Source organism: Castor canadensis, chromosome 12, assembly GCF_047511655.1.
Source record: "Castor canadensis chromosome 12, mCasCan1.hap1v2, whole genome shotgun sequence".
Taxonomy (NCBI): domain Eukaryota; kingdom Metazoa; phylum Chordata; class Mammalia; order Rodentia; family Castoridae; genus Castor; species Castor canadensis.
In genome coordinates, this window is record NC_133397.1 from 80,267,091 (window position 1) to 80,295,012 (window position 27,922).

The following is a 27,922-nucleotide window of genomic DNA, read 5'->3' on the forward strand; positions in this document are numbered from 1 at the left end:
AGCCAGGCGCCAGTGGCTCACACCTGTAATCCTAGGTACTCGGGAGGTAGAGATCAGGAGGATCATGGTTCAAAGCCAGCCCAGGCAAATAGTTTGAGAGACCCTATCTCAAAAATACTCAACACAAAAAAGGGCTGATGGAGTGGCTGAAGTGGTAGGGTGCCTGCCTAGCAAGCATGAGGTCCTGAGTTCAAACCCTAGTTTGAAAAAAAAAAAAGCATTCAGCTCTAAAAAGTGATGCCAAGTCAAGTTAGGAAGGGAGAAGATAGGCAGAGTTCTGGACTGAAGCCAAGGTTTCCTTGCAAGCCAACTGGCCCGTGATCTCAGGAACCACACCTGGGAGGAAGGAAGGGCAGTAAACCCAAAGGAGGCAGAAGACAAGCAGCAAGGGATTCATTGCAACCAAGGCCCCAGGCCTTGAGTCTCCCCTCCAGTCTCACAGTTGGGGGGAGGTGTGCTCTGGAACCTGATGACCCTTTAGAGTTGTCCCAACTGAGGCAAGGGATCCAGCTTGTGGACCCCGGTATTGGCTAGTTATCAAATGCACACTGTACTTGCAGAGAGGTACAACCTTGGCAGACACAGCCTCCAAGGCTCCGGACCTTCTGGCCCAGTCCTGGAGAAGCAAGAACCTCAGTCCCCAAAAGGGCATGTATCCATGCATCCACCACAACAGTCCTTTACTAGCATTCTCAGAAGGAGGTTGGAGGAGTACTCAGCATAACCAACCATGGGCAAGAGCCCCACCACTGAGGCCTGGCCTTGTCTATGTGTCCCCAGACCAGCTGGCACTTGTGGGCAGGCGCTGTCCCATTGCTCATTTCCATGTCACTTTCCATTCTCCAGTCCCCAGTGTATGACTCAGACTCAAGGAGCATTCAAATAAGTGAGAAGGAGGAGGGTAGGTAACTACCTTCTGTTTGAGGATCTGTGCTCAGGTACCGAGGACCTCCTTGGCCAGTGGTCTCAGATGACCATAAATTAAGACACTGTCCTGGAAATGATGGGATGATCACTGATGGAGCCAACTCTGTTGTTAGCCAGGTGACTCTACTCAGTGCTTGCAAGCCCTTTCTCTCCCCACACTGGCCCTCTGGCCTGGAGGGCCATGGCTGTGACCACAGGGAATGAGAGGCAGAAGACCAAGACTCCATGCAGCTGGATTCAGTAGATTTCAAGTCACACATACTACCTGGTTTTGGGCTTGAATCCTGGCTTTGGTACTTCCTCGCTGTGTGACCCTGGAGGAGTTTCTTGACAATTCTAGCATGATTTCTTTATTTATAGAGAGGCAGTAATGTGGACTTGTGAGGATTAAACGAAATTCATTTACTATGGAACAATATATATGCATATGTATATATAAAGTTTGCTACACCATAAGAACAGCCTTTTTCTTTTTCTTCCTAGTTACTAACATGGCCTCCAGAAACGTCTTCGAGAGCTTTTGGTCTCCTTTGGGATCTCAGTGTGGATGGACTCTTCCGTCAGTCTGGTAAGTACCGGGGTACAGGTTGGAGTACTTGATCTCCTGAGCCTGTATAAAGCATGACTCTTTGTCCTGCTGGAGTCCAGTGTGCAGGGAGATGCCAGTGGGGACATTGCATCACTTGAGGTAGAGACATCAGGTCATCCATCTTTGGCTCTGACTCCAGTGTTAATAAAAAGCTGAGCTGACAGGCTCCTTGGCACCTCCATCTGGCTTCAGGTTCAGGTCACCGTGGCCAACTCCAGTCTGACCTCACAGACTCTTAGGATCCCCAAGCAGTCCAGGAAGGAGAGTTCAACCTAAGGCCGGCTGGGGAATCTAAGGGACGGCTTGCCTCCAGGTTCTTCTTCAGGGTCCCAGGAAGGAGAATTGCATTACATCAGGCAGTTGAATTGGAGTCATCAACAGGGAAGGCCTCAAAGCTGCCCCTTCCCCCATGGACAGACCTCCTTGGCCAAGAGGGTGTCAGCAACACCTCTGAGTTTGGTCTGGGCTGGAGTTAGAGACTGTACCTTGGTCCTAGCATTTAGGTGGTTGTGTTTAATTCAGAGTTTCAGAGAAGCAATTAATTTCCCCTTAGTGGCTACACCCCTCCCGGGTTGTCATCATTGGTTACCTGAACCTAGACACTTTGGCACCAAAACAGTATCATGTACCCATTTGGAAGTTGCTTACAGCAGACAATGAGAGGGATTCACCAGTGGCCAGACCCCACCTCTGTCTACCCTACTGCTGAAGTACACAAGCACTGAACTCTGAGGGCCAAGGTTGCAGCCCCTGTTGCACCAGGAGCGCCCAACCCTCTGCATTCCTGTACTGTGCTTCTGTGCTTCGGGGGCTGGCCAGGCTGGGGGCCATCTGTCAGATGAGAAGGCTCCAGATGAGACTGGGCTTTTCTGAGCAGCGCAGTCTCTGCCATGTGCTCTCCCTTTATCTAACCTCTGCCCCTGCAACCCGTGCTGCCCTTTTGAGCCCCAGTAGCCGCCTCTGCGGCATGCCTGCCCTTTGGGGAACAGAGCCCTCCCTTGTCTGTGTCTTTCCTCTATGCAGTGGTATGTGTCTCTCCACCCCACTCTCCTTTGCCTCTTGCCACGTTGTTCTTGCTTTACTCTCTGTCAGGAGGTCACAAGGCAGCTCCTAACAGGCTCGGACATCACCTAAGACCCCAGCTGCATGCACTACCTCCTGCGCCTGGGCACCTACTGGCTGGAGGAGGAGTTCCAGGATGAACAAGGCCCAGCCCCATCCTCAGAATGCTGGTGGTCAAGGGGGACAGGACAACATGAGCAACTACCCTCAGACAGGAAGAAGGCAGAGGGAGGGACACAACTTCCAGGGGGACAGAGCTTGCCTTCAGGAAGCAAGAGTCAGGAAGTGCTTTGTGGAGGAGTGGCAAGCAGGCAAGCTAGTGGGGACTTTGAGCTCACCACCTGCAGGGAGCATGCCCCTCAGAGACACAGTCCTGCCCTTGTGAGGCCGTCCACACCTGTTGGTGCAGGGAATGGGATCTAGCATCTCCGTATCTTTCCACTTTTCAAACTATGTTTTAAGTGAGTATATTTTGACTATCACTACTAAATTTCCAATAAAGAGAGTTTATTATCTCACATGACAAGAAACCAGAGGTGGATGATTCAACAGCTCTGCAGTGTCAGGACCCTGACTTCTGTGTCTGTCCTTTTCACTACTTCCCCTCAAGGCTATGGAATGGCTGCCATAGCTCCAACCATCACTAATGTTCTCATGAGACAGCAGAGTTCAAAGCAGACTGGGAGAAAATGGGGCCTAAGAGGCCATTGCTTGCATACTTTTACCTTTTAATTATCAGGGCATTCTTCCCATTTTGTTTCATTGGACAGAACTGGCTCAAAAGATTTAAAAGATACTTGTCATGTTTTCTGATTGTCGGTGCTCTTTGAACACTCTGACAGTCTGAAGAATTTCCACCCTCATGAATCCTACCCCTGCAGGGCAGAACCCAAAAAACTCACTTTTCCAGCCTCTTCTGAATGATTCCCTAAACACTGCAGTGTAATGACTGTTCACATAGCCGCAACATTGCATTAGTTATTCTAAGTCATCTAGGGATGATTTAAGGAATATGTGAGCAAATTCGTGACTTCTTGTAGCAAATTTCAAATTTGGGATGTGTGAGTCCTCCAGTTGTACTCTTTTTAAAATTGTTTTAGCTAGTCAGAGTCCCTTGCATTTCCAAACAAACTTTAGGATCAGCTTGTCAATTTCTGCAAAAAATAACAGCTGGAGTTTTGATTGCGATTGTCTTGAATCTATAGATAACTTCGGGTAGTGTTGCCATCTGTCTTAGTCTGGTTTGTGTAGCTTCAACAGAATACCACAGACTGGGTAATTTATAAACAATAGAAGTACATTTGGCTCACAGTTCTGGAAGCTGGGAAGTCCAGAATAGAAGGGCCATGTCTGATGAGGACTTTCTTGTTGTGTCATAACATGGCAGAAGCCAGCACATAGCCAGAGAGTGCCTGAGAGGAAAGGGGTCGGGATTCATCCTTTACCAGGAAACTTCTTCCGAGATAACCAACTTAGTCCCCAGTAAACCATTAATCCATTCATGTGGGCTTTTCCCTTGTGACCTGAAGGCCCCTCTCAACACTGGCATCAGGGATTAAGTTTCCAACATATGAGCCTTGAGCAATGCATTCAAACCCACAGCCCATTGTGGTAACAGTAAATCTTCCAATCCATGAACATAGGGTGTCTTTCTATTTACATAGATCTTTCATTTCTTTCAACAGTGTTTTGTAGTTTTCAGTGTTCACATGTTACACTTCTTTTGTTAAATTTATTCCTAAATGTTCTATTTTATTTTATTTTGGTGATACGGAGTTTGAACTCGGGGCTTTGTGCTTGCTAGCAGGTGTTCTACCACTTGAGCAATGCCCCCAGGCCATTTTTGCTTTGGTTATTTTTCATTTAGGGTCTCATGTTTTTTCCCAAGTAGGTCTTGGACCATGATCCTCCTACATATACCTCCCATGCAGCTGAGATTACAGATGAATACTACCATGCCTGGTTTGTTTATTGAGATGATAATTTTTTGCCGAGGCTGGCCTCAAATCATGATCTTTCCTGTCTCCTCCTTGCACTACCATGCCTGCCTAAATGTTTATTCTTTTTAGTGCTATTATATTACTGCTTATTTACTTACTTATTTTGAGATAGGGTCCACTACATATCCCAGCCTGGCCTTGAACTCACTATGTAGCCCAGGCTGGCTTCAAACATGATTCTCCCAAGTGCTGGGATTAAAGTATGTACCACCTTGCCTGGCTTTTGGTGCTATTATAAATGAAATTGTTTTCATTATTTCAAATTGTTCATTGTTAGTGTGTAGAAATATAAGAGTTGTATATGTGTACGTGTGAATGTGTGTATGTATGTGTGTATATGTGTATGTGTGTGTGTATATATATGTGTGTGTGTATGTGTGTATATGTGTGTGTGTATTCATATGTGTGTATGCATGTGTGTGTGCGTGTGTGTGCATGTGTGTGTGTGTGTTTGTGTGTGTGTGTACTAACTGTATCCTGTAACCTTGCTGAACTCATTTATTAGCTCTAATAGGTTTTTTTGGTAGTAGAATTTGGTTTTGAAAGCAAACATATTCTTGTGCAATTAACTGCTTGAAAGAAATGACCTCATGTTTCTTTAACAAACAAGTTTTGGCTGAGCCAGTCAGTGTGGACTGGCCATGAACCCAGTGCCAATGGAGAAGGAACAAAGCATGCGATAGGATCCTTCCCACTAGCTTCTGAGAAAATGTTCATTTTTCACCTACCCATTCTGTTCTCTGCCAGCCTCTATAATATGTGTGTAGGAAGAAGGGAATATAATAAAATAGAATGGCCCTAGCCAGTACATTCTTTGGATATTTTGAAAGTGGGTGAGAAGTTCAGCTCTAAGACAGAATTAGTTTTATTTCCTTCGGCAAGGTCTTTGGACACTGTTCTTACTCCCTTGGTCACTGCACTTTTCGCTTTGTCCCTGGAGTTCTAGTGTCATAGTTACAGGGCTTTGGGGCTCATTTGGACATGTTCCCATTCTGCAAGCCACTTTTCCATCACTGCTTCCTTGCATTTTCTCTCCTTTCTTCCCCTCTTTTTCTTTCCCTCCCAGAAAATATTCATAAAATTGCTTCTTTTTTTTTTTTTTTTTCAGTACTGGGGCTTGAGCTCAGGGCCCTCACTTTGAGCCACTCCGCCAGCCCTTTTTGTGATGGGTATTTTTGAGATAAGGTCTCGTGAACTGTTTGCCCAAGCTGGCTTCAAACCTCGATCGTCCTGATCTTTGCCTCCTAAGTAGCTAGGATTACAGGTGTGAGGCACCATTGCCCGGCAGGTTGCTTCTTATAAATAGAAAAAGGACTGGGCATGGCAGCTCACTTCTGTAATCCCAGCTACTTGGAAAGAGGAGATTGAAGGATCATGGTTCAAGGACAACCCAGGAAAAAAGTTAGGGAGACCCCCCCATCTCAACCAATAAGCCAGGCACCTGTCATCCCAACTATGCAGAAGACCTAAGTAGGAGGATCAGGAGCCAGGCTGACCCCAGGTGAAAAATGCAAGACTTTGGGCTGGAAGTGTGGCTCAATAAATAAAAACTAGATGGCCAATAATTGCATCACCCAGGTAGGCCCTTCGTTAGATTTTTTAAAAAATATTTCATGTACAAATGTAACAAATTCAAATAGTAAAGAAAGGTGCAAGCCAGCAGGAAAACCCTCCTCCCCAGCCTCCCACAACAACTTCCACCTCCCACACACTCATTAGCAACAGTGTGTGTGATTGTTTCCTGGAGCAAAATTATTGCACAATCCCCATCTTATGCACATTTTTATGTTTATTTACCTGTGTTTCTTTTGCCACATGACGTCCATCTGAAATCACCAGTGGAGAGTTGCTCTTCCAGGAGTTCTGGAAGAGATGGGTCCCCCCTGCAGCCTGTACGAGGTGGGTCAGGATGCACTTCTTAGACTGGGGTCTCTGGAGTCGGGGTCCTGGAGGTGGGGATGAGCTGCAGAAAAAAAAAATCCACATGTTTTACTTACATTTTAGCTTGTCTTTTAAAGACAATTTAGCTGGATGCAGTGATGCACCTGTAATCCAAGCTACTTGGGAGCCTGAGGCTGAAGAATCAGTTGGCTATGGGTGTTCAAGGTTAGCCTGGACTATACAGCAAGACCTTATCTCAAGAAAAGAAAAAAAAAAAACTTAACACTAATACTTAATTACAGTATTAAATTAAGCAATTTAACACTAACACATATTTACATTTTAGCTCATCCTTCTTTTAAAAACAGTACCTCTTATTGAGGTTTAATTGGCATACATTAACCTGTATGCATTTGAAGTACACAGTTTATATGCTATTTTGTTGTTGTTTTGGGTTTTGTTTTGTTTTTTTATAGTGCTGGGGATTGAACTGAGCCTCAAGGATGCCATGCAAGCACTCTGCCTCTTGAGCTACACCCCCAGGCCTTTTGTTTTTGTATTTATTTGTTTCTGAGATATCTCCCTAACTTTCCTGGGGCTGGCCTGGAACAGGCAATCCTTCTGTCTCCACCTCCTGAACAGCTGGGATCACAGGCAGGCACCACCAGTTACACACTTACATAAAACCACCATCAGATGGATATACTAGTGAGTATATCCACCACCCCAAGGGTTTCCTTGTGCCTCTTCATAACTAATCACCCCTCATCTGTAAAAAAGCCACTGACTTGCTTTCTGCCAGTACACACTGCTTTGCATTTTGCATTTTCCAGGATTTTATAGAAGTGGAATCATTTAGAAAGGCCTCTTTTTTGGGAGGTGGTCTGTCTTCTTTCACTTAGCATAGTTACTTTGAAATTTATCCATGTTGCTAACACATATAAGAAGTTTTCTCCTTTTCATTTTATAAATACACCAGTTTGTCTTTCCAGTCTCCTGCTGATGGACATTTCTATTGTTTTAAGTTTGGAAGCTATTTAAAATAAAGTTACTGGACTGGCGGAGTGGGTCAAGCGTAACAGCGCCTGCCTAGCAAGCATGAAGCAATGAGTTCAAACCCCACTGCCTCCAAATAAATAAATAACATAAAGCTGCTGCAAAACATTCTAATGCAAATCTTTGTGTGGGTATCTGCTTCTTCCCCGCTTGGATAAATATCATGGCCAAGTGTTAAGTCTTTATGAAACTGCTGGGCTGCAGAGTGGCTCAAGTGGTAGCACACCTGCCTAGCAGGCATGAGGCCTTGAGTTCAAGCCCCAGTACCACCAAAAAAAACCAAAAGAGGGCTAGGAACGTGGCTCAAGTGGTAAAAAAAGACAAAAGAAAGAAAGATAAAGAAATATCCAAATGTTCCAAAGTGGCTGTGCCAGTTCCCACCAGCAGTGCACAGGAATCGTAGTAGCTCCTCATCTTTGCAGCACTTGGTGTGGTCAGGCATTTTAATAGGTGTGGTGATAGCTCATTGTGGTTTTAATTTGCATTTTCCTAAAGACTGACAATGTTTTTGTGGCTTATTTGCCATTTAAATCTTCTTCATTGACATCTGTCCCAATTTTTTTTGCTCATTTTCTTATTATTTGTCTCTTTATTGTATTATAAGAATTATTTTATAGCTGGGGATGTAGCTCAATAGGAGAAGACACTTTCCTCTCATGCAGAAGGCCCTGGGTTTGATCCCCAGCATCACAAGAAAATTAAAAAAAAGAGTTCTTTTTTTCATTCTCCCAAGTGTGTGGATTATAAGCCATCACACCACCAGCTTAAAAGTTTTTGTATTTTAATGGAGTCCAACTTACGGATATTGTATAATGTCATATTCAAGGCAGAGTGGCATGGCATGGTGGCTCAGCTAATTGGTAGGAGGAGAATATGAGGATCTTGGTTCAAGCATAGCCCGGGCAGAAAGTTAGCAATACCCTGTCTCAACAAATAAACTGGATATGATAGTACACGTCCCAACTACCAGGAAGCATGTGTAGAAGAATTGCTGTCCATGGCTAGCCCTAGGCAAAAATGTGAGTCCCTATCTAAAAAATTGTTAAAGCATAAAAGGGCTGGCGGCATGGCTCAAGTGGTAGAGGATCTGCCTAGCAAGCACAAAGCCCTGAGTTAAAATCTTTTGCTCCTTTTTTCTAGAAGTTTTATAATTTTAGCTCTTACATTTAAGTCTGTGATTCATTTCAAGTTAATTTTTGTGATATAAGGCAAGATTAGATAGCCATATGTAAAGAGACTAGTTGTTCCAATACCATTTGTTGAAAAGATTATCCTTTGTCCATTGCATTACCTTAGCAACTTTATGAAAAATCAGTTGAAGGGCTGGGGATGCAGCTTAGTGATAGAGCACCTGCCAATTTGCACAGTGTCCTAGGTTCAATTCCCAGCACTGCCCCAGTTTGTATGTGTGAGTCTAATTCTGGATGTTACTCTGTTTCATTGGTTGGTACATCTAAGTTTACAACACTGCTTTCAATATAAGAGTCTTCATTTCTAAATGTTGAAATCAGGTAGTTTTAATCTTTCAACTTTGTTCCTTTTTTTTTTTTCAAAGTAATTTTGGCTGATTTGGCCTTTTGCATCTTCATATGTTTTAGAATGAGGTTGTCATTTCTATAAAAAAAAAATTCCTGGGCTTCAATGAGTCTATTGATCTGTGTGGGTCAAATTGCCATGGTAACAGTATGGAGTCTTACAGCCATGAACATGGGACAGCTTTCCGTTTATTTACATCTTCTTTAGTTTCTTTCAGCATTTCAGTGTGCAAGTCTCTGTGTTCTTCTCTGTTGGTTTTTGTTTTGCTTGTTTTTGTCGTGTCCTGTTTGTTTGAGTCAGGGTCTCACTATGAAGTTCAGGCTGGCCTCCAACTCTCCATCCTCCTGCCTCTGCCTCCCAAGTGTTGGTATTACAAGTGTGCACCACCATACCTGGCAAGTGTTGCAACTCATTTGCTAAATTTATTCCTAAGTCTTTTATTCTTTTGTGATGCTTTTGTGAAGAAATCGCCTTAATTTTATTTTCAGATCATTCATTGCTAGAGTGCTAAAATACTGTTGGTTTTTGTGTAACCTTGTATCCTACAAGCTTGACAAATTACTCTGCTAGGAATTTTTATCAGGAATGAATGTTGGATTTTGAGAAGAGTGCATGGTTTTTCTTCTTTTGTGTCTTAATATGATAAACTACACTGATTTATTTTTGAATGTTTATTCTTGCATTTTGGAATAAATTCCAATTGACCATGATGCAGTCATTTTTTATGTATTTAATTTGCTAAGTTTTGTTTTGTTTTGTTTTGTTTGCAGAACTGGAGCTTGAACTCAGGGCCTTCACCTTGAGCCACTCCACCAGTCCAGTTTTTTGTGATAGGGTTTTTGAGATAGTCTTGTGAAGAATTTGCCCTGGCTGGCTTGATCTCTGCCTCCTGAGTAGCTAGGATTACAGGCATGAGCCACTGGCGCCCAAGTTCATTTGCTAAGTTTTTGTTAGAAACATTTGCATTTGTGCTCATGCAGAAAGATATTAATCTGTAGTTTCTCTTTCTGGTTTTGGCATCAGGTTAACTAACGCTGGTTTCATAGACTGTGCTGGGAAGGTCTCCCTCCCCTTCAATTTTCTGACAGAGATGTGTAGAGCTAGTATTATTTCTTCCTAAAGTGTTTGGTAAAATTCGTCAGTGAAGCCAGATAGGATTTGGGTTTTCTTTTAATATATATAACACTATTTCTATTACCAGTTTCTTCTTAAGTAAGTGCTATAGTTTGGATCTGGCCCCTGTGATAAAGGCCGAGTCCCTAGCTTGGTGCTAGTGGAAGCTGGTAAAACCTGTAAGAGGTAGGGCCTAGTGGGAGCTTTTAAGTCATTGGGGATACACCCTTAGAAGGTATTGTGGGAGGGCTGGGGATGTAGCTCAGTGGAGAGTGTTTGCCTAGCCATGTGCAAGGCCCTGAATTCAACTCCCAGCATTTAGTAAGAGAGAAGGAGGAGGGAGGGACTATGAAACCCCACTTTACTTCTCTCTCCGCTTTGGCCTGACCATGAAGCAAGCAGCTTTGCTCCTCCACACATCATGTAATGCCTCACCACTGGACCAACAGGACATAGACCGAAACCTCTGAGACCTTGCGCCAAAATGAGCCATTCATCTTTTTAAGGTGACTGTCTCAGCATCTTGTTACAGTAGCACAAAGCCACAGGCTTTGTGTTCATTTTAGTTGTTGAGTTTATTCACTTAGATTGTTCATAATACTGCCTTTTTGTCCTTTCAGTGTCTGACAATGGGCCCTTCCTCATTCTGCTGCTGGTAGTTTTTGTTTCTTTTTCTGATCAGTCAGAAAAAGACTTTATTGATCCTGTCAAAGAACCCGCTTTTGGTTTCATTGGTTTACCTTACAGTTTTTTCGGTTTTCAGTTTCATTGGCTTTTATTCTTACATTATGTCCTTTCTTTGGCTTACTTTGGGTTTAATTTGCTCTCCCTGACCCAGTAGCTTAAGTTGGAAACTTAGATCGTAGAAGTTCATCTTTTTTTTCAGTCCTTTTAAAATATAAATTATAAAATGCACATAGAGCATATTAGACTCTTGGTATATTCATCTAGTTTATAAATGTGTGTTTGTTGGAACTACAGTTAAACATTTTTAAATGATAGGTAGGCACAATCAAAAAAGCTTAGGAGCTGGGGCTGTAGCTCAGTGGTAGAACGTTTGCCTAGTGTGCTCAAAGCACAGGGCTCCATCCCCAGCACCATCATAATAGGAAAAAAAATAGATAAGGAAAAGAAGAAGAAAGTAGAGTAACATAGGAGTCAGGCATGGTGGAGCACACCTCTATAATCCCAGCAGTTGGTAATCTGAGGCAGGAGGATCAAAAGTTCCAGGGAAGCCTGATCTGAGCTACATAGTAAGATACTGTATCCCAAAAAAAACAAAACAAAAAAAAAAACTTTAGGACTCAGCCAAAGCATTCTTGGGACTTTATCACAAATTTTGAACAGACATAGCATATGAATGAGAGGATGCATGATTGGTGACAATGAGGGTAGGATGGATGGCAGAAAGACAGGATGTCCAACAGTCATTCCTATGGGAAAACCCCCAAGCTGCATGGAGCAAGAGGAGGCAGCCAGACAGGAGGAGGGTATGTTGCAGTCTGGAGGTGATAAAGTATGAGGGCTCTTATCCAAACAGATGTCTATTTTTTTTGGCAATGCTGAGGTTTGAACTCAGGAACTTGTGCTTGCTAGGTAGGTGCTATACCCCTTGAGCTACTCCACCAGCCCTTTTGTTTTAGGTATTTCCGGGATATGGTTTTGCCTTTATGCCTAGGCCCCTGGATTACTGTCCTGCTATTTACACTTCCCATGTAGCTAGGATGACAGGCATGAATTGCCAAACCCTGCTTATTGGTTGAGATGGGGGTCTTGCTAACTTTTTTGGCCAGGCTGGCCTCAAACCACAATCCTCCCAATCTCAACCTCTTCAGTAGCTAGGATTATAGGCATGAGCTACTTACTGTGCAGAACAGAAGCCTGTTTCTTTATGAATGAAAAATCATTACATCAACCAAGGGGACTAAGTTGCACAGGTGTTCCAAATACTATCCATGCATCTTAATTTCTGTCATTCTATTTTGGTCATTTCTATCTCAGCCAGTTCTCAAGATGGTTGGCTTTTGTTTCTCTTTTTGTTTTCTCAGAAAGTTTTTGTTTTGTTTTTTTGTTTTTTGAGATAGAGTCTCACTTTGTAGCCCAGGCTGGCCTGGAACTCTTGATTCTCCTGCCTTTGCCTCCCTGGTATTAGGATTACAGGCATTGGTCACCACACCCAGCTCTTAGTGGGTTCTTAAATAGTCAGAAATCCTTTAATCTGCATGTCGGTGGATACCTTCCTCTCCTCTATCTTATAAGGAAGCATCTTCACCTTCATGGTGATTAGGGCAGCCTTTCTCCATTCGGAATGGAGCCTGGCTTATGGACAGGAGCCCCTCATAGCTGCACAACAGCCTGTAGGCCGATGGCCTCTTCCATGGTGACAATGGTAATGGCTGCCCACACACAGAGCACTCGTGTGAACACTGTGCTCTAATGCAGGCCCTTTCACTTGTGAATCCTGTGGGCTACCCATTGTCCCCAGGCCCAGATAAGCAGGCTGGATCCAGATCTGCTGCCCCAGCTGCACTCTTAGTCCCCACACTGGTGCTGTGAGAATGCAGCACCAGTAGACCCAAGTGGGCAGGAAAACACTGGGAGGATCACCCTGCAGACCTCTTAACTCAGTTCCCTGGAAGCCCCTTCAAAGTCTCCAGTTAGAATTAGACAATAACAGAATTAGATGAGGTAAGAGGATAGTGAGTTCAAGGTCATCTTGAACTCCATAGAGAGACCTATCTCCAAAAAAACACCACTGGCACTAATAACAACAACAGCAACAATGGCTACATTTTAAGAGAGTTTACTTTATGCAAGGCACCAAACCCAAGACTTAAGTCTACCCCACAAAAACCCAAGTAGATGCTGTTATTCTCCCATTTTACAGATAATCAAGGCTAGAATGCTCACCTGAGCTTTGCATTGCTTTTGTGATGTATACCATCTCCTGTGTGGCTGACCAACCCCTGTCCAGCTCAGTTGATATCATTCTCTCTCTTATTCTCTCTGCTTCAGCCTCACTGCCTTTCTTCCCCCCGCCCCACCGTCTTTCCTTCTGTCACAGGGCCTTTGCATGTGCCAGTCTCCACTTGAGATTCTCTCCTCCCTTCCCATAGCAGTAACCTGGCTCCTACTTTCTTAACTCCCATCTCCCTCTAGATTACTCAGTTTCTCTGGCATTCTTCTCAGGGAGGCCTGCCCTGACCCCTATGTCCACTCCCCCTTCCTTATACATTCTTCTTCATCTTCCATTCTTTGTAGTTTAAGTCACAGTTCATGTGTGGACACTTTGATTGGTATCATCTCTCCCAACAGGCTGTCAGTTGCAGAGTGCCAGGATCGGGTCTTTGTTTTGTTTTTAGTTCTCACCTTCTACTGGCTTCTTGTAGCTGTGTGACCCAGCAAACTGTGTAGGACTTGAGTAATTATTTGTTGATTGAGTGAATGAGTGGAACACATATATTGCCTGAAGCAGACATCTACAACTTTTCTACCCAGCTTCTCTGCTCCTGTGGCAGGGTTAGGTGGCTGTGGGGCTGTGTGTGCTAACCAGGCTCTGCCTGTGCTGTCTGGTCCTCCACAGTCATGGTGTGGGACCTGCTAGCTTATAAGGACAGTCACTTGGGGTTCCCCCAGCTCACCTGTACCTCCCTCCTTGTGGAGCATTCTCCTTCTGGCCTTACCCAAAAGTACATAGAGGTCTCATAGACTCCTCTTTCTGCCAAGTTCCCTTATTATTAACATCTTGCATTGATGTGTACACTCGTTACAGTTGAACCAATGTTATTACATTATTATTAACTAAAATCCCTGGCTTTAGTTAGCTTTGTGTTTTATAGTTTTGCAGATTTTAACTAATGTATAGACACTTATCCATCATTCATTCCATCACTACTGTTTCATACAGAGTAGTTTCATTACCCTAAAAATGTCTGTGTCTACCTGTTCATGTCCCCCCACATCCATCCCTACTGGTATGTTTAGTAACTCTGTAGTTCCACCTTCTCCGGAATGTCATAGAGTTGGAATCATACAGTATGTGGTCTTTCACTTAGTAATAATTATTTAAGATTCCTCCATGTCTTTCTGTGTCTTGATAACTCCTTTCTTTTCATACTACTCAATAACATCCTAGTATATGGATGTACCACAATAGAGCTGTTCACCTCTTGAAGAACAATGTTTGGTGAGTCTAAAGAAAGCTGTTATAAACACACTTGTGCAGCTTTTTGTGGGGCATAAGTTTTCAGTTTGCTTGAAAAACTACCAAGGAGCACAGTTGCTAGGTCTCATGGTAAGAGCATGTTTACCTTTGTAAGAAACTGCCACACTGTAAAAAGAGGCTATCCCACTTTACATTCCCACCATCAATGAATGATGTCTCCCATTGCTCTACACCCTTGCTAGCATTTGGTATCTTCTGTTTCATTTTATTCCTGAGATCAGACATAGTCCAAAAGTCTCAGATTCAGAAATCCAAAATGAGAGAGACCCTGTTATCCACTAGGTTCATTACTGGGAAGCTCTTTGTTGGTTGAGTCTCAGTCAGTCTCAAATTCTCACTTTTTTAATTTGGGAGGTGATTTGTTACTACATCCTGAGTCACATTAGGGGGACCCTTAAAAATAGTCCAACATGTATTTAGAGGGCAAAGTAAGAAAGTGATTGTCCAGACTTGAGATGTGATAGCTCGTGCCTGTAGAAGCCATTCTGGACCATGAAATGACCTTGAGCACAAGAAGCACATGTTGAGAATGGCAGAGAAGGAAGATGGGCACCCAAGATCCCTCAGGTGCAGCCGGGTCTCTACACCACCTGCAGTCTTCCCCATTCTAGGCTTCTTTTTCATCATCGAGACATAAAATTCTAGCTTCTTTAAGCCTAAGTGTTTGTTTTGCTTTTGTGTGGGTTTTTTTGTTTGTTTATTTGGTCTTTTGTTATTTCACCTGAACTTAACTCTAGCAATCAGGAATGGTCCTGTAGGCTGGCACAGTGCAACTTTGTCCTGCACACTGGGGGCCTCAAATGCTTGTCAGTGTTAGATGACACCAGGCAGTGGTGTGAGTTACAGATGGCAGGAGAGAGGAGAGGTGGCCTGGGGACAGCATCACCTACTGGTACACATAGTCCCATGAATAAACAGGCCAGAGGCTACAGAGCTGGGGAGGGGCTTGCAGGAGGGGGCACCAGAGGGAGGGCCTCAGGTTCAGGGTGAGTGGGGGGGAAAGGGGGAAATAAAGGCACCATTGGAGCTAGTTGCAGGACAAAGAAGAAACAAAGAGACTTACAGAAGAATATAGATATAGACCTGGAAAAGAGGGGAGAGAAGACAGGAGCAGCAAGTGGGTAAGGATTCAACATAATCTGCCAAGGAGAGACAGTGTCAGTACAAGGGAAAATGCAGGCTGTGTCACACTGTGGTTTGGGTAGTGAAATGTGCATGGGATTAAAATATGGAGGGCTGGGAGGTAGCTCATTGGTAAAGCATGTGCTTAACACATGCAAGATCCTGGGTACCACTCCCAGCACCACAAGGAAAACAACAACAACAAAAAGAATCTAAAGTACTGATTTGAGATGGGGTTTCGCTTTTTTCATTGAGTACCTAGATTGTTTTGATAGCAACAAGGCTCTCCTCCTCAGACCAGCTGCTTCCTTCTGCCCCTCATCCTTGCCCTGCCCCTCTCTCACCCCCACCTCCTGCCTATGTCCTCACCTCTCCACCCCTGCACCAGGTACTCCAGCACCCTGGGCTCCTGAAGTCCACCTTGGCCTCAGGTCCTGGTGAGGCTCTTCTGTCATTCATGTCCCTATGGGGGTCTGCTCCAGCTTCACCCTCACCACCATCCTCCATGCCATGTGGGCCACCTGGCCATACTGTCCTATATGCTCTGTCTTCGTGTGTACATTGTGTGTGCCCCCACAAAACCGCCAGCTCCCCAGGATCAAGATTCTCGTCCTGTTCACTGCTGGATCTCCAGCACATTCAGAACAGCGCCCAGTATTCAATTAACATTTGCTGAGTGAATAAACATTTTAAGTGACTAAAGCTAAAGCTAATTGACTAAAGCAAAGGATATTGAAACAAGTTTAAATTTAAGTACAAAAATGCTGAGAGAAGTTAAGTAATTAGAGTTGGGTTAGGAAATGAGACATTTTTAGGCATCCTGTAATATCATGAGCCCCTCATTCCAGGAAAGATCGGAGCCCAGTCTGGTGGGCAGCTTCCTTTCCTTTAGGATCCAGCCTCCTCCTCACTGTTGAAGCTGATGGGGACCACCTCTCCTCCTGTGGCACAGTGTGATCTCAGGGACAATGTTGGAGAATTAGGACCCAGGCAGATGGTGCTGCCTGGCCCTCCCAGTGCAGCCGCCCCCAGTGTTTATTAGCTCCTTCACCTGGGGGTCAGATAAGGGGGATAAGAATAAGAGGCCTGTGGACTGAGGACCCTTCTCACTGTCACCACCCCTGCACGGCCCAAGATGAGAACAAGGGGAGAAATGGGGTCTAGGGAGGGGACAAAAGGCAGGTCTTGGAGTGGCGTGGGCTGGCCGAGTGGCCAAAGAAGCACTTGGGATATGTATGTCTTTCCCATTCCATGTCACCAGTGGCCAGGGCGGGGGAGAAAAGGGGGAGTATGGAGGGGGGGGTGGCATTGGCGGAGTAGCAGTTCTTCCATGACACAGATGGAAAAGTCACTTTTATTTTAAGCCTGATGCTTTTTTTCCTCCTGAAATATCAATTCCATCCCAGGAGAGCCACGTAAGGACAGCTTCCAGCCCCGGCCTCTGCACAGAGCCCAGCTGTTTGAAGCTGCTCACACTGGCATTTTGAAAGGCCCAGTGCCTGAGTGCTGCACTCACCTAAATAACTGTGTCCTGTGCACGGAGAAACTGAGCTAGGGACATAGAGCCTGCCATCCTCGTGTCCGGGTTTTCTTCTGTGTCAGCTCTCCAGAAATTCCTCATTTGGGACAAACAGTGCCCAGGAAAAGCTGAGCACATGGCCTACTTATAGGCAGCCTTAATTATGGGCTCTGGGGTGGTATTTTCCTGTCATCATGTAACCAACTTCTAGGGCTGTTGATGGGGACTGATTTATCCCAAGGCATCCTGGGCTCCCTCCTCTGAAATTGCTCTGGGTCAGTGATGACTGGGCAGGAGAGGAGAAAAGGAATGATGCCAGGCTCCATGCTTGGGCTGGCACAGCTGCCCATCAAGGGGTTTTACAGCAGACGTGCACCTGTGTAGGCCAAGGTGCAGCCACACTTGCCCCCGTTGGGGTCTGAGTGCTGGCAGGATGTTCCAGCCCAGCTGGGCCTCTCTGGGCTTCACCCTAGATTAATTCTCTTCCCCTCTCTGGAAAGTTCACCTGCCCACCCACATGTGCATGCACATACGTGCACAGCCCCCCGAGACCCTGAACCAGTCCTCTTCTGGAACTGGAACTGCCCCGAGACCCTGAACCAGTCCTCTTCTAGAACTGGAACTGCATTGTCTTGCAGACTTCATTCTTCCCTACTCATTTGTGAAGTGGACAAGGGCTGTCATTACTGCTCTCTTACTTGTTAAGTTGCCCGAGAGGGGAAAAAAACAAACGAGAAAGTTTTTCCTCCTCCAAGAGTCTAATTACTTGTTTGGTAAGTCTCGACCCATATACATTTCCAAAGAAAGAGATACTTGATGCTTACTGAAGAAATGTCCTTGGACAGCTTTCAGAGACCCTCTGTCCACTCTTCTGCTGTCTCCTGGCACCACAGCTGGTGAGACTTGCTGAAATTTCTCCATGAGTTTAAATTCTTGCGGTGGTCCCCAAGCCCCTGCCCTCCTCCACCCTTTCTTCCTCTTTGTGCCCTATTCTTGCCTCCCGGTTCTGAACCTGCCATGTTTTTTCTGAACCTGCTCTGCCTTTGTTGTGTCTACCCTTCTGCCAGGTGGGTGCCTACCCATTACCCATGACATGGGCTTCACCTTTCTCCTCCCCACACCTGCAATTAGTTCCTCCTCCTATGAGCAGAGTCTGTACCTTTCACTTACTTTGAATTTTTGCAGGAACATTCTCACCTTGTTTACTTCTAGTCCTGTCTCCTCTCTCTCTGGACTGTGAGATCTTGAGAACAAGGACTTCAGTAGATCATTTCTTACCTTTCAACCTGGCTAGTTCCTGCACAGCACACTATGAGTGCATCAAAGTAGGCCCTTAGGGCAGAACATTCACCCTCCAGAATGGCAAATGTTCAATTGAGTGCTATCCCAAGTGTGTACTACTCACATATGCTAGCCCAGCACCCAAGGTCTTGATTCCTGTGCATTCCCTTGTTGACATTTTACAGCATCTGTGTTCTTGACACTACCAGCTCATCTTGTGACTGCAGCTCCCTCTTAGTTGTGAACTCCTTGGTCGGTTTTGTTTGGGATTCCCTCTCTCCATTCATTTATTCATTCATTCATTTACTTGTTCACTCAGCTTCCTCTGGGCACTGGGCATGCAGAGATGACCAACACAAATGTGGCCCTTACCTACATGGAATTTGCATTCCAAGAGCCAAGTAAATTGATAAATAAGATAATGTGGAAGAATGATGATAACAAAGTAGAGACATAGACTGTGCCTCCCATTGAGGGTTGTGGGGAGCCACAGTGCAAAAGAGCACATGGGATAACTGAGCTTGATGCAGCCATCTTTGGATACACTCAGCCACATTTTTTCCCCCTACTTTCCTATTGTGCAAATGTCCTTAAATGGTCTGATAGAAGAAAAGGCCCTGAGTACACAGTTTTGCCTCTTTGTTGATGTAGGCAGATTATCATTCATGTTTTGTTAAATTGGTCCAGAGAAACTGCCCATAGCTGAGGAGTCAGGTCCCAAGCTGAAGAGGCAAGGTGTGCTCCTCAGGGACAGTGGCCAGGGAGTACCCAGAGGTCACAGCAAGGGGATGATGAGGAAGCAGTGGGCATGGTCTCAGCCCTTCAAGACAGAGAGCTTGGGGGTGCTGAGGCTGGTGTCTTCTGAGCCTTACAATTTTGGGGCCTTTGGTTCAGGACTCTTCATCTCACTTAGCTATGGGCAGCTGATCACCCAGTTGTCTGGTGTGGATGGCTAGGGCATGGTCATTCTCGGGCCCTTCAATGCACATCTGAAAAACACCGGTCGCTTCATTTCTATAGATCGCACCCATGGTGCCAAAGAATGCAGAAACCAGTTGCCTTGGTTCAGAAAGTGTTGCGCCAGCCCCTCCCAGTATGGTTCTGCATCCTGTCATCTCCCCTGGCTAATTCTTCCATCCTTTGATCTGACAGATGAAGACATGCACTTTTGGTACCCCTCACTTGAAGAGGTCATGGAGGCATTCCACAGCCTGGGAGCCCACAACCCTGCCCTGTACCCGCTGGGGCCCTTTCAGCACGGCGGCAGGTTGGTACCTTCCCTTCCTCACTGCTGCCTTCTCTCCTTTGTTCAAAAGTTAATGGGCTCTGCTCTAACTTACAAGGTGGAAATTACAGAACAAGCCACAGGCCTACTTGTGAGTACAAGTCCACGAAGGGCAAGTGGCTCACAGGCACATACAGAACCAAGGTGGAGGAGTTCTGCTGCTTCACCCAATGCCTGTTTCTGCCACTTACCGAGTAAGACTTTGTTGCCCCTCCTCCTTTGTGGCAACCAGTTTTCTCAGCTTAGTTAGTATCTCCCTGGGCATGTTCCAGTCTCTTCAGTCTCACTCCAAGCCTCTTGTTTGGCCAGTTATCCAATAGCAACTTGTGGATAGCAAGGCAGTTTTACACATAATCTCCACAGTTCTCAGTTTTGCTTTGTGACTGTCCCTGCCTAGGCTGGTTTGGGGTAGTTATGAACAGAGATGCTAATTTGCACATGCACTGTCCCTGCCCTCCAGGCACAGTACCATACGATATACATAAATAACTATGTATGGGTAACTAGATCTAGGTTTTAAAAGTGTCATGTATTATAATCTTGTTCTACAGATCACTGAATGTCATAACTTTCTTAAGAGTTCTCTGAACTACCCGCATACATCCAGCTGACAGTCCCTCCACCCCAGCAGGTGCCAGGACCCTTTTCCTTGGTAGCTGGCTGCTGGATGTTCCTGTGCAGGGAAAGCTGGAGCTTTCTTAAGAACCTGTTCCACGACTGTGTTTGGCAATTGTCTGCCAAACCAAACCACACTCAGCTTTGCTATAAATATCCACACATGTGCCAGCCTGCCATGCTCCTGCTCCTCTCCCTTTCCCTTCTGGCACTCGGCATTGCGTATCTGGTGCAATAAACCACTTGCTGCTTCCTAACACACCCCTCTTGGATGAGTGGGAGAAATTTGAATCACACTCAAAAAAAAAATGAATGCATGTCAGGGGAAGGGCCTGGTGGAGGGGATCAGAAGAGTCCCTGTTAGAAGGGATCAGAAGAGCCACTGTGACTGCTCAGATAAGCACAGGAGCCCACCTGAGAAGTAAGAGATGGCACTGGGGATTTTTTCCCATTTGGTTATACTTACCCCTGTGAAGAGCCACACCCTCTCCCTACCCTTCCTGATTCCCCTAAGAATTAACTGCTCCCTGCCCTTCATGCTACAGAACAAATCTTCTGTCTCCAGAGGCAACAGAGGGTAGGTGAGCATTAGAATTGTCATTAAACACGTCTTCTCAACTCTTCAGCACATAGACTTCCAGCTTTACCAGGCACCACAAAGTTCTTGGTGGGAGAAGGGCAGAGCCAGGCTGTCCTAGGGCCAAGAGGTGCCACATGGTCTTGTTCTCAAACATGCTGTTTTGATCTCCTGTCTCCTTTGCTTAGCACCCAGACCTTGGCTTGGCTATTGGCACCATTTTTCCCAGGAGGATTCAGACATATCCCAGAGGATCCTGCTGGTGGCCAAAGAGGCAATTTCTCTACTTGTGGCTCTGTAAGAGCAAGCTAGGTACCACCTGCCAAGCCCTTGGGCCTGAGAGGCTTTTCTACCTAGAGACCTTTCCTATGTCTTCCCTGGGGCAGGTTAACAGTACAGATGCTCAGGTCAGTTCCCAGGGTTATTGGCTGGCTGCTGCTGCACTGGGGAAAGCTCTGGGTATTATGGTGTTGGAAGACAACTCCCCGAGTATTCAGGAAGCACCAAGGTTTCAGCTCTTCCTCTACCAAGAAAGAAGCACAATATCCTTCAGGGATAGGTGGCTATAAGAGAAACAGAGAAACAGGGCACCTTCTCCCCATGGTCCTGCTTGTCCTTGTTCCTGCTCATACTCAAAGGCTTGTCTGTCATGTCTCTTGACTGTTTACTTCTTGGAATGTCACCATCTAGGGCTCCCCTGGTAGAACAGATGCCTCTGGGGATCCTTTGAGGGGCACCCATGGAGCCTCATAATAGCCATGGCTGGAAATGAGGCGCTGAGATGTCTCTGCACACAATCACACAACCTGTCTATCTCTCTGGTTGCTATAAGAAAGACAGGTCTTTCCTAATCTCATATTTCCATCACTATCTCTCATCTGACATGCATGTGAGCAGAAAATATAAACCAGTGCATCAGGATCCTCAGAGGGGGCAGGCATCCACACTGTCGTACAAAATGGGTTTTTTCAGGTGCTGCAGTCTCACCTGAGAATACAGGGAACATTCTTAGGTAGCGGTGACTGTCCTCCAAAGCTGCTCCAGATTTCAAAGCTGTAGTCAGTTTTTCATCATTGTGACAAGATACCTGAGAAAACAACTTAAGGGAGATTTACTCCGTGGTTGATTGGCTCCATTGCTTTTAGGCCTGTGGCAAGGCAGAAACATCATGGTGGGAGGGCAAGGGAGAGGAAAGCCGTTTACCTTCTATCAGCCAGGAAGCAGAGAGAAAGAGACAGGAAGAGACCCTTCAAAGGCATGACTCCAGTGGCCTACTTCCTCCAACCAGACATTACCTCCTAATAAACCCTTTAGCTGTGAATTCATCAGTGGATTAGCACCCTCATGATCCAATAGCCCCTCAACAGTGCCACCAACGGGGGACAAAACCTTCAGTGTATGAGGCTTTTGGGAGATACTTCTTATCCAAACCATAACAAAAACCAGTTAAAGAGCCTGTTCAGATACACAGGCTTAGCCGTTCAAGACCAAAAGACTGGTGGTGTTGCCTGGTGCCAGGAATCATGATCCATGATCCTAGCAGGGACTAAGCAGGTAAATAAATGAAAATTAGCACATTGAAAGGACATCCTGTCCAGTGTGGGGTCAGTTGGTAACTGGCCTCCTACAATAATGAAATTCAATTCCATCCAAGTAAAATTTGTCTCTTGCAGCCACCACCACCACCATCCCTGCCTTCATTGGCTTAGCATCGATTGCTCTTCATTGTGGGAGATAACAGCTCCAGTTTGGTGTCTGGATAGACACTATAGGAAGGCACCCTGCTTGCTACCAGACATCTCTCTATTATGGTGGCAGCAGTGCACATATACTTGCCATCTTCCCTCTGAGAATGTCACAGCAATGTGCAGATACTGGCTTAATTATGTTTTTCAACCTCAGGGAAAACAAATAGAGAAATGTAAGAAAAGGTCAGTGATGTGCCTCTTGTAAGATTACTTAATGAGTGTAGGACAATGTTGCTGAGCCCCAAACTCCAGGTCCTAGATGCTGGCCACAGATTGCAAGATTTAATCCATGCTAAGGTGAGATCTGATGGGACAAATGAAGCTGCTTTGCTCATAGAATCCAACCATCATCTCACTCTTAGCCTGTCAAATCCAGAAGGGACGTGGAGATTGATGTGCGCTGAATTCCCTGTGCTCCATGGCCTCTCACTGGGAGCAGAGTTGGAGTCCTGGGGATCAGCTGACACTGCATCTAGAATAGCAGGCACAGGGGATATAGCTCAGTTACAGAGTGCTTGCCTAGCAAGCATGAAGCCCTAGGTTCCATCCCAACACCACCAAATAAATAAATAAATTACACTTAGAATAGTAGTCAGAGGCCAGCAGTTCATTGGAGCAACTCTCAGAAAGATAGGTAACAGGACCGCATTACACTGCTGTCGCCATGGACAAGGACTGGAGAAATTCTGTCGCTTACATCAGTTGGCTGCTCTACTTGGGAATGCTGGCTCACATCCCTCCCTTCCCAAGGAGAAGAAGACTCTGTCACAACCACACTTCCCCGCCACAGCTCAGAGAAGACGTGTTACCAGCTCACACTTTCTATGCTCCTCCTCCCTTTGGCAGCAGCAAACTGTCTGAAAGCCTGTTTCTCTATGGCAGCCTGGGTCAGCTCCACCCTTTGGGAAATTTTTAAAACATACCCACCCATACTTGCATACCCAGTGCCTGCTCACAGGCTGGTACAGACCAGGACATCCCCTCACATACTGGCGCAAGACTAGCATGTGCCCAGATGCGCAAACACCAGCCTCAGCTGGCCCTAATTAATGTGAAAATCCAGAAGAAAGACTGAGCCCAGCTTCCCCACCATCAACTTAGGTGGTGAAGCACCCAGGAGACAGATCTCCTTCCCCTCTGAGAAGTAGTAGTGCCAAGAAGTGAGGAAGAATAGAGACTTCTCTGTAGCCCTCCCTGTGCACTGCCAGGGTGGCTACACTGGAGCTTCTTATTTGCAACAGTACTGTTGTCATCCTCAACAGCATCAGTTCTTGAGAGCCCACCAGAACTAGCAACTAAGCGAGTTCCTAGAGCAGAGAAGTACATGGGACAGCAAAGGGAAGCTCTGTCAGAAACTCTCTTAACTGACTTGAAATCAACAATATATATTTGACCAGAAAGAGAGTAATTTAGTGAGGGTGACCTGGGAAGCCTGAGGGAAGGGTGGTGTGACTGTGCTGTCCACTCACAGCACAGTGAACTGTGCTGCCTGTGAGCATCTCACCCTGTGAGCTTCTCACCCTGCACGTGACTCAGGTCATTAGGGAGAGAATTTCTCCCTAACTGGTGCTCAGCTGGTTCTGTCCCATCTCTGGGGGAACTGGCTATGCTGGGCCTGTTCTAGACAACTTGTTAGATCTAATGCAACACCTTTGGAGGCAGTTTTCTAGATCGTTCTTATTCTGGTTTTTACCTTACTTGCCAACTTTAGAAACTACCCCCAACATAAGCTACTATGGGTGTACTTTTAGTGTATGAAAAATCATCACAATTGAGTGGACAAAAAGAGAATGCTTTTGAGGAAGACCCATTGAGGAGGTTGGAAGTATGATATTTTGGTTTCTGAGTCCCAGAAAACTGAAGCTGGAGACTTGCATGTGGGAGTCCGCCCCCTCAGTGGCCCTCTACTCACTGGTGTCTATACTCTTGTGTAGCCCCTCACACAAAAAGTCAGGCTAGCCTGTGTGACCTGTAGGAATCAGAATCAGGGTTGATGGGATGGCATTTCTGAAATCAGGTTATGGAAAGCTGTGGCTCTGTCTTGGACATGTTCTCTCCCCTTTCTCTCTCTCTCTCTGTCTGGCTTTGGAAGCCAGCTACCATGTTGAGGAGCCCAGTGGAGAGTACCATGTGGCAAGGCACACAATTCATGGCTACATGAGTGAGCTCAGAGGCAGGTTCCTCAGCCAAGTCAGCCTGAGACTATTGTATCCACACCCAACATCTTAAGGAGAGCCTCCAGACGGACCCTGAGTTACAACCACCCAGCTAAGCTGCCCCTGGATTGTTGGCTCATGTAGAAACTACGTGAGACTAAGTGTTTTTAAGTCTCTGCATTTAGGAATGATTTGTTATGTCCCGTAACACATGGTGGTGGTGGCCCTGGACAAATGGTTCCTCTATGCATTGTCTATTCCTGAGTATACATAGGCCACCTGCTCTGTCTTGCTCTCTCCTTATGCCCCCTCCTCTTATCCCCTTGTCATCTGTGCTACTATTGTTTTTGTCTTAACTCAGAGTGCTTGACTGTGAGAGCAGCCTGAGCCATCAGAAACAGCAGCAGGAACCCCCCCAAGAGGTGGCCTTGGACATTAGCCTGAGCTATATCTACAAGGTGAGTGAATCCTTAACCTGCTTCACCTCACAGCACTCAGATGCAATCCAGACCTGCTCAGCAGTGTGGTACCCATGCTACAGAAAGCATGCTCTTCACCTGGGCCTCGAGTCCAGCCTTGCTGCTTGTTTCTTCTGTACCTACCTAGCACAGCCGCAGGAGCTCACAAGGCAACTACCCTCCTGCCTAACCATCTTCTAGGGAGCCCGTCCCCTCTTTTCCTACCATGTGCCCCCATCCCTGGTTCTCTTTCCTTCCAGTTCCTGATGCTGTGTGCCCTAGCGTGCCCGGGGGCCTACACAGATACAAACCTCTTGCATCTGATAGAGCTGCTCTGCCGCACAGGCCTTGATGTGGGGCTTCGCCTGCTGCCTAAGACTGACCTCCAGCATCTCCTGCTCCTGCTCGTGGAGAGCATCCAAGAATGGCCAGGGAAGGTAAGGGGGTTGCTTTGTGAATGGGAACCAGGCCACCCCAGAGTACCCTGAGTGGGCACTGCACTGCTTGCAGGTCATCAGGTTGCCCCTGGCCTCCCCCTAATTCCTTGAATGGGCTGAGTGGCAGGTCAGAGCCCTGTGGCTTCCTCCGGCACCCCACCAATGTCCCCTGTCCCCACAGCTCCAACCACTGTGCTGTACCCTCACCTGGGTGTCTGACCACCACCACAACCTGCTGGCCCTCGTGCAGTTCTTCCTGGATGTGACCTCCCGGGGCAGGTGGGTGCTTCTCCTTTTCTGCCTCCTTCTGATACACTTCCCTCTGGGTCCTGCAGGGATCCAGAATCTCCCCCATCAGCCCCAACAAACCTCCCGCCCAATTTCTAAACCCCCAGAGGAAGAACTAAAAATACAGTTCACTAATGAGTTCTTTACAAGTGAAAAAAACCTACTTTTCTTAATATGGTCTTATTAGCAAAACACTGCCTTTTGCAATGAGTTACTTCCTGTAAAACCCTGCCTGCCTTTCTTTGAGGCTCCCTCCCCAGCCTTTTCCTTTTTGTCTTTCAGACAGCAGCTGATCACCTCCCTCTCTCGCCCTCCCCAACTCTCAGTTCATCATTCTGTTCTATTTTCTGCTCTGCATTTATCTCTACCAGAAGTTATCTTACTACTTGTTTCCCTGAATATGGCTGCCTCTCATCTAGTCACCTTCACTAGTGCCTCCTTAGGGTCACTGCCTGGCAGGTTGTTGGTGCTTTGTAAATTCTTCTCCAATGATGAAGGAGGGGAACAAACAAACTCAGGCCAGGGGAAGATGAGACCCATTGGCTGGACTTGGCCTTATCTCTTCTCATCTCTCCACCTTCCTTCTCCTGCTTTGGGGCATAGCTGCACCAAGCTCCCAGCCCTGCCCTGAGCAGATCTCTCCCTATTGCCTCTTCTGTCTTTCTCCAGCCTGTCCATTGAGGCCCCTTCCCACTCTCAAGCTTGAACAGGCACCTTGGCAGTTGCCCTCACTGTTGTTCCTCTTGACTGCTTCCCAAGGGTTGCTCCTCTGCACCGGGGTGGAACTTGAGGTCACCTCACATCCCAGGCTGCCGCAGGCTAAGTGCTCTGCTCATGGGTTGACTAGGTAAGTCAGGCCCAGTCACGCTGGGTTCAGCTTCAGGCTTTCCGCTATGAATCTGAGTGAAGGAGAGCCACCTCCATGGTTCTGAAAGAGAAGCTTTCACTCTGCATTTGAAAGAACGAGGCTTCTGGAAATTCTGTCTGTCTGTCTGTCTGAGGCCTTAGGTGCCCCAGTGGGTGCTGTCTTCACTCAGCCCAGATCCCTGGGACTTCTTTCCATTGGATCTGAAGAGACTGAGCCCTGCCTCCTGTCTCCACTCTTCCTCACAGCTCATTCACTCAGTAGCCCAAGCTGGAAATTGTAGTCTTGGAGGTTCCTACCATCCCCAGCTTATTATCCCTTCCATCCCTAAATCCTATGCTTTCTGCCATCAGAATCCAAAATCCTAAATCCTGATTTATGGTTGCCTCTCCATGTCAACTCCATGACAGCTGTGGCTTGTCTGGGTCACTTTAAATCTGTTACCATCTCCCCACCTCCTTCTGCTTTCATTATCCCACCTCACCTGGAGGGGAGCAGAGGCAGTCTATCTCTTCTTCTCTCAAAGTCTATCTGCAGAGACATTCAGATAGCTATGATTATTATGTCTCTGCCTTGTTTTACTGCCCAAGTCCAAATGCCTCTCTGAGGCTGTTCTCCAAGGCCCATGTGATCCAGTCCAGCTTGCCATTCACTTCATACAAGTCATGTTGTTTTTCTCATGTATATAGATCTGTATATGTCTATCTAAATATATATCTGTGATGACCCTCATTCTTTTATAGCTGTGTAGTATTCCTTGGTATGTGTGAAAGCAGTCACCTAGTACTGGACATTCATCCAGTGACAGTCCATGTGTAGTAGCTTTGGCTATTTGTAGAATAAACTCCTTGAACAGAAATCACCATGCAAAAATATGTACATAAAAAGTTTGGCCTCCAAAAAAAGATCTGAACCGGTTAATACCACCAAGTGGTTATGAACATATCTGTTTCTTCACTTTCTCATTAACACTGCATATTCTCAGTTTTGTTTTTAAGTTGCAATCAGTCTGATGAACAGAAAATGTCATCCTGTGGTTCTAATTTTCATCTTCCTGATTGCTGGCAAAATTGAGCATCTTTTTCTGTTATTCGGCCTTTTGTGTTTCTCCTACTGTAAGTTATCTTCTGGTATTCCTTACCCATTTTTCTATCAGGTAATATATCTTCTTATTAACTATAT

At 46.0% G+C, this 27,922-nt stretch overlaps 1 protein-coding gene across 2 annotated transcripts in view; it reads left to right on the forward strand.

The window, feature by feature from the left end:
• Fam178b (family with sequence similarity 178 member B) overlaps window positions 1-27,922 on the forward strand; it is a 90,484-nt gene that overhangs the window by 23,339 nt on the left and 39,223 nt on the right. For both annotated transcript variants that reach the window (XM_074050200.1, XM_074050199.1), the window contains 5 exons: window positions 1,411-1,495; window positions 19,464-19,578; window positions 25,054-25,150; window positions 25,411-25,587; window positions 25,769-25,866. In XM_074050200.1, coding sequence (XP_073906301.1) covers window positions 1,411-1,495; window positions 19,464-19,578; window positions 25,054-25,150; window positions 25,411-25,587; window positions 25,769-25,866 — 572 coding nt within the window. The remainder of the gene's footprint in view (window positions 1-1,410; window positions 1,496-19,463; window positions 19,579-25,053; window positions 25,151-25,410; window positions 25,588-25,768; window positions 25,867-27,922) is intronic.